Raw genomic sequence first — 9,683 nt, 5'->3', positions numbered from 1 at the left:
CTTACTAAATTATAGCCAGATGCATTTATGATTGAATCAGTTATAGAGTCATTGAACCACGTTTCCGTTACACAAATCACATCAACACCAGATTCTTGAAATATATATCTAAATTCATCAACCTTCCTTCTTAAACTCTGGGCATTAATGTGGCATATGTTTAAGCCTGGCTTCAAGTATACACCATTAAATCGCGACGATAGTTTTTTATTGACATATGTGACAGACTTATAGATCATTAGCTGGTCCAGACTTTCAACAAGGATAGGTTCATTATTTGTGGTGGGCTTTACATAAATAAGTCCACGAATGGAAAAAACAGAGGCAACAATATTATGCTTCTTCAATTTTATCCCAGTCTGCAGGATTTTGAAATTCATCGATGTAAGATTTTCGTGAATAAATATAGGTCGATCAGAATTGAATCCTATATTATGAAGCCGTAGAGGGGTATTATTTGCTTTTCTATATTGTGCCAAAGTCTTCAGGATGAAATTTTTCAAAAATGGTGTAAAAAGTTGGACAATTATGGTTGTGTCCACAGAATAACCCGAACTTTTATTCCTCAGACGATAAATAGCTTTGCAAGGTGGAGTAGGTATATTTATCGCATTATAAATACCTTCAAATTGTTTAAGTTTTCCGACTTGTTATAAAGTATACCATTAATTCTCAGATCACAAGACACGGCCAAATTATCTTGCCGTTCAACATGTTTTTTTAAAGTTTGAATATCGTTTAGATTATCAAGTTTTTCACGGTACCCTGTTCCCATCTTTGATACTCTTTCACTCAATTCCTTAGCATTATTCTCTATCTCATCCAGACGATTGTTAAGAGCTTTTAAGAAATTTGTTTCTACATCCTGAAGTAAATCATAACTAGTAAAGTGTTTTTTTTTTCAGTGTATAGTTGTAACCTTCTTTTTATTTTCCACAAACATGGAAATTCGACTTTAAATAGTCTTATAGGAAATACTTGTTTTTATATTTGATGTGGAAGCAACGTTGGTTCGTTGCGTCCTCTTCCTTATTATCCAGGTTCAATTTCCAACTTACCTAAAATGAGAAAATGGAAAATTTAATAATTAAAATCCATTGATTAAGGTATACATATTGTATTTATTTCAAATATTAGATAAACAAAAAATTTCACTGTAAAAGTATTTGTTTTATGGGCAATTAATCCTTGTTTCTCTTTATCTTTGAAACTCAAGATAAAGAGTTGAGAGAGAAATTACATGATTATTATTTTTTTTGTACATCATATCTAACTTAAGCCAACCCTATTCTGATCTGCATGCGGAAATGTCTTAGATTGTTAACTATTTTCAAACGATATATTATTTAACATTTTCTACACAGAAAAAATTTGCACGAAAGTTTTCCAATTAAAGTGTTGAGTTTTAAAAAAATATTCAATTAAAAAATTAATTGATTGAAAAAATTTTTTAATTGAAACTATCACAAAAATTAATAGTATCAATTAATTTTTCAATTGAAACAATCACAAAAATTAATAGTATCAATTAATTTTTTAATTGGTCCGTCCGTGACACCCCAAAACCCAAATGAAACAGGGCCACAAATATGGCGCGACGCTTTATAATGAATATGAGCCTCCTCATGAAAATCATATCCAAAATAAAATTAGAAATCATTTTCACTTTTGAATTAAATGACCGTGTGAAAATAAACCCTAATTTATGGAAAAAATTTTACGAAATAAAATTAAATATGAGTCGCTAAGTACGAATGTTTTGCAAATTGCGTTGGTCCAGTAGGAGAATGTCTTAAACCAAAGCCGAGGTCCGGCCACGCAAATAATAATTCTGATGCGACCACGGTCGCCACTCAAGCCAAAACTAATCTACCACAATTGGGAGAACATTTTACCAACCAAAAAAATTTTTTTTTGTCAAAATTGTATTTCTATAGAAAATTTTGTCAAAATTTTATTTCTATAGAAAAATTTCGTAAAAATTTTATTTCTATAGAAAATTTTTGTCAAAATTTTTTTTCTATGGAAATTTTTTTCAAAATTTTATTTCTATAGAAAATTTTCGTCAAAATTTTATTTCTATAGAACATTTTACTTCTATGGAAAATTTTTTCAAAATTTTATTTCCATAGAAAATTTTCCCAAAATTTTATTTCCATAGAAAATTTTCCCAAAATTTTATTTCTATAGAAAATGTTCGTCAACATTTTATTTCTATAGAAAATGTTCATCAAAAATTTATTTCTATAGAAAATTTTTGTCACAATTTTATTTCTATAGAAAGTTTTGTTAAAATTTTGTTTCTATGAAAAATTTTCGTCAAAATTTTATTTATAGAAAATTTTCTCAACATTTTATTTCTATAGAAAACAGTCATCAATATTTGATTTCTATAGAAAATTTTGTCAAAATTTTATTTCTATAGAAAATTTTCCTCAAAATTTTATTTTTAGAAAATTTTGTCAAAATTTTATTTCTGTAAAAAACTTTCGTCAAAATTTTATTTCTATAGAAAATTGACGTCAAAATTTTATTTCTATAGAAACTTGTCAAAATTTTATTTCTATAGAAAATTTTGTCAAAATTTTATCTCTATGGAAAATTTTCGTCGAAATTTTATTTCTATGGAAAATTTTTGTCAAAATTTTATTTCTATAGAAAATTTTGTAAAAATTTTATCGCTATGGAAAATTTTCGTCAAAATTTTATTTCTATGGAAAATTCTCGTCAAAATTTTATTTCTATAGAAAATTTTATTTCTATGGAAATTTTTTTCAAAATTTTATTTCCATAGAAAATTTTCTCAAAATTTTATTTCTATAGAAAATTTTCGTCAAAATTTTATTTCTATGAAATATTTTTGCTAAATTTTTTTTCTATAGAAAATGTTTGTCCAAATTTTATTTCTATAGAAAATTGTCGTCAAAATTTTATTTCTATAGAAAATTTTCGTTAATAATAATTCTGATGCGACCACGGTCGCCACTCAAGCCAAAACTAATCTACCACAATTGGGAGAACATTTTACCAACCAAAAAAAAATTTTTTTTGTCAAAATTGTATTTCTATAGAAAATTTTGTCAAAATTTTATTTCTATAGAAAAATTTCGTAAAAATTTTATTTCTATAGAAAATTTTTGTCAAAATTTTATTTCTATGGAAATTTTGTCAAAATTGTATTTCTATAGAAAATTTTCGTCAAATTTTATTTCTATAGAACATTTTACTTCTATGGAAAATTTTTTCAAAATTTTATTTCCATAGAAAATTTTCCCAAAATTTTATTTCCATAGAAAATTTTCCCAAAATTTTATTTCTATAGAAAATGTTCGTCAACATTTTATTTCTATAGAAAATTGTCGTCAAAATTTTATTTCTATAGAAAATTTTCGTTAATAATAATTCTGATGCGACCACGGTCGCCACTCAAGCCAAAACTAATCTACCACAATTGGGAGAACATTTTACCAACCAAATTTTTTTTCTTTGTCAAAATTGTATTTCTATAGAAAATTTTGTCAAAAATTTATTTCTATAGAAAAATTTCGTCAAAATTTTATTTCTATAGAAAATTTTCGTCAAAATGTTATTTCTATGGAAATTTCGTCAAAATTTTATTTCTGTAGAAAATTTTATTTCTATAGAAAATTTTTTCAAAATTTTATTTCCATAGAAAATTTTTCCAAATTTTATTTCTATAGAAAATGTTCGTCAACATTTTATTTCTATATTTTCTATAATTTTTTTTCTATAAAAGTTTTTTGTCAAAATTGTATTTCTATAGAAGGTTTTGTAAAAATTTTGTTTTCGTCAAAATTTTATTTATAGAAAATTTTCTCAAAATTTTATTTCTATAGAACACATTCGTCAATATTTTATTTCTATAGAAAATTTTCGTCAAGATTGTATTTCTATGAAAATTTTTCGTCAAAAACTTTTTTCTATAGAAAATTTTCGTCAAAATTTTATTTTTATGGGAAATTTTCGTCGAAATTTTATTTCTATGGAAAACTTTTGTCGAAATTTTATTTCTATAGAAAATTTTATAAAAATTGTATCTCAATGGAAAATTTTCGTCAAAATTGTATTTCTATGAAAATTTTTCGTCAAAATTTTTTTTCTATAAAAAAATTTTATCTCTAGGGAAATTTTTCGTCGAAATTTTATTTCTATGGAAAATTTTCGTCAAATTTTATTTCTATAGAAAATTGTCGTCAAAATTTTATTTCTATAGAAAATTGTATTTCTATGGAAAATTTTTTCAAAATTTTATTTCCATAGAAAATTTTCCCAAAATTTTATTTCTATAGAAAATTTTTGTCAAAATTTTATTTCTATAGAAAATGTAAAATTTTATTTCTATAGAAAATTTTTGTCAAAATTTTATATCTATAGAAGGTTTTGTTAAAATTTTGTTTTCGTCAAAATTTTATTTATAGAAAATTTTCTCAAAATTTTATTTCTATAGAAAACATTCGTCAATATTTTATTTCTATAGAAAATTTTGTCAAAATTTTATTTCTATAGAAAATTTTCCTCAAGATTGTATTTCTTTGAAAATTTTTCGTCAAAAATTTTTTTCTATAGAATATTGTCGTCAACATTTTATTTCTATGGAAAATTTTCGTCGAAATTTTATTTCTATGGAAAATTTTTGTCAAAATTTTATTTCTATTGAAAATTTTATAAAAAGTTTACCTCTATGGAAAATTTTCGTCAAAAATTTTTTTCTATAAAAAAATTTCGTCAAAATTTTATCTCTAGGGAAAATTTTCGTCGAAATTTTATTTCTATGGAAAATTTTCGTCAAAATTTTATTTCTATAGAAAATTGTCGTCAAAATTTTATTTCTATAGAAAATTTTATTTCTATGGAAAATTTTTTCAAAATTTTATTTCCATAGAAAATTTTCCCAAAATTTTATTTCTATAGAAAATTTTCGTCAAAAATTTATTTCTATAGAAAATGTCAAAATTTTATTTCTATAGAAAATTTTTGTCAACATTTTATTTCTATGGAATGTTTTGTTAAAATTTTGTTTCTATAGAAAATTTTCGTCAAAATTGTATCACCCACCGACCCCATTGTAATTTACCTACAAAAACAAGTGACAGTTTCTTCAACATCCAATGGCAAGGATAACTGAGCTGAAGCGGCAACATTTGATGCCGCTGTTGCTGTAGCATGGTGATGCTGATGATGGCTATGGTGCGGATGATGATTATTATTGTTGTTGTTGTTATTATTGCCGCGTGGTACTGCACGGCCAGGAACATGTCGAGATGGATGCAAGAAAGTCGAAGCAAACGAAGATGCCGCACTGTCATGACTTTTCGAGGAAGACGAAGACGAAGGCGTTTGCGGTGTTGATTCAGCATCGGCCAAAGGAACTTGCGAGTAACGTACGAGTATAGCGCGACTAACGCGATTACTTCCGGTTAAATTTGATATGGCCCAATTCATGGCTTAAATCTTAAATTTAGCATTTGAATGGGCGTAAAAGTGGGGGCCGTGCTATATAATAAATTCACGTTTTCAATTACTTCACTTCACTCTATTAAACTTTGTATTGCTATTTTCTTGTTTTTGTATAGATGTGTTTAACTTTTCATTAAAAAGAACAAAAAAAAAAAAAAACAAAAGAAACCCCAATAGATTTCCTTAGCAAACCCCATGCACTATCCAAGAATGTCAAATTGCAACTGAAGCCCTGTGAATGACTTTAAATATGGGTGGAGAAATGTAAAGGCAAACAAGAACAAATCCAACATCACCAGCAAAACCAAAAAAAGAGGAGGAATAGTAAAACTAAGCATTCAAGTCATTTGTGGTGGCGATGGTGGTTCACAAGAAACGGGCTGCATAATGGTGTGTAATGGAAATAGCCCACAACTACATGACCCCTATGCACAGTGGCTTCATTTATTAAAAAAAAAAACACCTTTGCAATGGATCGTAATTGGTATAACACCGAACTTGTATTTTATCAATTACAAGAGACTTTTCTGGACCAAAAGATCGTCGTCGATGACTTTTCTGTAACAAAATATCAACGTTGATGACTTTTCTATACCAAAAGATCAACGTTGATAACTTTTCTATACGAAAAAATCATTATTGATGACTTTTTTATACGACCAGATAAACGTTGATGACTTTTCTATACGAAAAGATTAACGATGATGACTTTCCTATACGAAAAGGTCATCGTTGATGACTTTTGTAGACTCAAAGATTATCGTTGATGACTTTTCTATACAAACAGATCATCGTTGATGACTTTTCTATACGAAAAGTTCATTGTTGACGACTTTTCTATACGAAAAGATCAACGTTGATGACTTTTGTAGACTAAGAGATCATCGTTGATGACTTTTCTGTACGATGTGGTTATCGTTGATGTATTTTCTATACGAAAAGGTCATCGTTGATTACCTTTCCAAACGAAAAGATCATCGTTGATGACTCTTCCAGACGAAAAGATCATTCTTGATAACTTTTCTAGACGAAAAGATCAACGTTGATGACTTTTCTATACGAAAAGATCAACGTTGATTACTTTTCTCGACGAAAAGGTCATCGTTGATGAATTTTCCAGACGAAATAATCATCGTTGATGACTTTTGTAGACTAAAAGATCATCGTTGATGACTTTTCTAGACGAAAAGGTCATCGATGATGACTTTTCTATACGAAAAGGTCATCGTTGATGACTTTTCTATATAAAAAGATAAACGTTGATGACTTTTCTATACGAAAAGATCAACGTTGAAGACTTTTTTATATAAAAAGATAAACGTTGATGACTTTTCTATACGAAACGATCATCGTTGATGACTTTTTCTATACGAAAAGATCTTTGTTGGTGATTTTTGAAACGAAAAGATCATCGTTGATGACTTTTCTATACGATATGGTTACCGTTGATGACTTTTCTATATAAAAAGATAAACCTTGATGACTTTTCTATACGAAAAGATCAACGTTGAGGACTTTTCTATATAAAAAGATATCACAATGGACTGAATAGTCTAAGTGAGCCTGAATCTTAATCGGGCTGCCACTTTAACCTAACCTTTAACCAATATAAAAAGATCAACGTTGATGACTTTTCTATACGAAAAGATCAACGTTGATGACTTTTCTATACGAAAAGATCAACGTTGATGACATTTCTATACTAAAAGATCAACGTTGAAAAGATCTTCGTTGATGACTTTTTCTATACGAAAAGATCTTTGTTGGTGATTTTTGAAACGAAAAGATCATCGTTGATGACTTTTCTATACGATATGATTACCGTTGATGACTTTTCTATGAGAAAAGATAATTGTTGATGACTTTTCTATATAAAAAGACCTTTCTATACTAAATTATCGTTGATGACTTTTCTATACGAAAAGATCATCGTTGATGACTTTTCTATATCAAAAGATCAACTTTGATGACTTTTCTATACGAAAAGATCATCGTTGATGACTTTTCTATATCAAAAGATCAACTTTGATGACTTTTCTATACGAAAAGATCAACGTTGATGACTTTTCTATATAAAAAGATTAACGTTGATGACTTTTCTATACGAAAAGATCAACGTTGATGACTTTTCTATACTAAAAGATCAACGTTGATGACTTTTCTATATAAAAAGATCAACGTTGATGACTTTTCTATGCGAAAATATCAACGTTGATGACTTTTCCATACGAAAAGATCACTGCTGATGACTTTTCCATACGAAAAGATCATTGTTGATGACTTTTCTATACGAAAAGGTCATCGTTGATGACTTTTCTATACCAAAAGATCAACGTTGATGACTTTTCTATACGAAAAGCTCATCTCTAATGACTTTTGTATACTAAAAGATCATTGTTGATGGATTTTCTATACCAAAATATCAACTTTTATGACTTTTCTACACCAAAAGATCAACGTTGATGACTTTTCGATACGAAAAGCTCATCGTTAATGACTTTTGTATACGACAAGCTCATCATTAATGACTTGGATTATTGTTGATGGCTTTTCTATACGAAAATATCAACGTTGATGACTTTTCTATATGAAAAGTTGATGACTTTTGTAGACTAAAAGGTCATCGTTGAGGACTTTTCTATACGAAAAGATAGTAGTTGATGACTTTTCTATACGAAAAGCTCATCTCTAATGACTTGTAGACTAAACGATTATCGTTGATGACTTTTCTATACGAAAAGCTCATTGTTGATTACTTTTGTAGACTAAAAGATCAACGTTGATGACTTTTCGATACGAAAAGACCAACGTTGATGACTTTTTTATACGAAAAGTTGATGACTTTTGTAGACTAAAAGGTCATCGTTGAGGACTTTTCTATACGAAAAAATCATAGTTGATGACTTTTGTAGACTAAAAGATTATCGTTGATGACTTTTCTATACGAAAAGCTCATTGTTGATTACTTTTACAATGACTAAAAGATCATCGTTGATGACTTTTCGATACGAAAAGATCTATGTTGATGACTTTTCGATACGAAAAGACCAACGTTGATGACTTTTTTATACGAAAATATCATGTTTGATGATTTTTCTATACGAAATGATCATCGTTGTTGACTTTTCTACACGAAAACGTCAACGTTGATGACGACAACTATCATTGTTGATGACTATTTCAAAACGAAAGTAGCATCGTTGATGACTTTTATAGAAGAATATATTATCGTTGACGAATTTTCCAGAGGAATAGATCATCGTTGATGGCTTTTATATTAGAAAAGGTAATTTTTGAAAATTTTTCTGTACGAAAAACCCTAATTAAATGAGATTATGACGTGAATGTAGCTTCAGTAGTGTGATATGTATATCCCGAACTAATTAATCTGTTGTCAATCTCACATTATAAATTTGCGGCCGCAGTTAATTTCTCGCTTCTTTGGCTCGGAATCAAAACCACACTACTTATAGTAAAGACGAAATCTTTGGAATTGAGTAAGCTTTTCCAGTGTGTTATGCTGTGATATCCAATCTATTTTCCTCGTAAATGAGCAAAGGCAAAAAATAAAAAGAAAATATAACAATTACAATAAAACCTAATAATAGTTGCCAGTTGCGAGGTGTACACTATTGCCATAGGTTGTGTCAGTGCAGCGGAATGCAGTGGACGACAGGGTTCTGATGGTAATTTGCAACAAGGCCATGTTAAAAGGGCGGCTCTGATAATTGTTGTTGGTAATATGCATCGACATTTAAAATCGGTGCTGGTGCTGGTATTTACATTTAAACCATTACTCAGATTACCATTTCTAGATTTAGATGTACCATCATAGGAAAAAGAAAATGAATAAACAAATTAAATGAACCAAATAGCGGAGATTTCGTTGAATATTCATTTGTATGCATAGATTCTGTAGTTGTCTGTAGAGAAAATTCACTTTATCTGGCTATATTTCGATTAAAGTATCCCTGTAATAATCACTCTTCATGCGATATTGCATCTGCTAATGTCTCTACTATAATGCTTTCTTCTACTAGGATGTATAAAAGACTCTGTATTGAGCTGAAATACTTTCGCAAATCTCTCAACGATAAAACTGAACAATTCTGTATTAAACACAATATGGGGGCCCAGCCACGGAAGCCTACCTTGGAACTACAAGGTAGATGGGTTAATATGGCATTCAACGACTAATCAGACTA

The 9,683-nt window shown here is 28.5% G+C and overlaps 1 protein-coding gene across 1 annotated transcript; it reads right to left on the bottom strand.

Annotated features, from left to right (window-relative positions):
- Positions 1-889: 889 nt before the first annotated feature.
- LOC142233034 (MOB kinase activator-like 2) lies at positions 890-5,681 on the bottom strand. The gene is made up of 2 exons (XM_075303810.1): positions 5,096-5,681; positions 890-1,058 (listed from the first exon to the last, which is right to left on the bottom strand). Exons 1-2 carry the CDS (start codon positions 5,461-5,463, stop codon positions 1,055-1,057), a joined length of 372 nt encoding a protein of 123 aa, XP_075159925.1. The 5' UTR covers positions 5,464-5,681; the 3' UTR covers positions 890-1,054.
- Positions 5,682-9,683: the final 4,002 nt, after the last annotated feature.

The sequence above is a fragment of the Haematobia irritans genome, chromosome 4, assembly GCF_050003625.1.
Source record: "Haematobia irritans isolate KBUSLIRL chromosome 4, ASM5000362v1, whole genome shotgun sequence".
Classification (NCBI taxonomy): Eukaryota; Metazoa; Arthropoda; class Insecta; order Diptera; family Muscidae; genus Haematobia; species Haematobia irritans.
The sequence above is the reverse complement of the archived record's forward strand: the minus strand, read 5'-3'. Positions and strand labels throughout refer to the sequence as shown.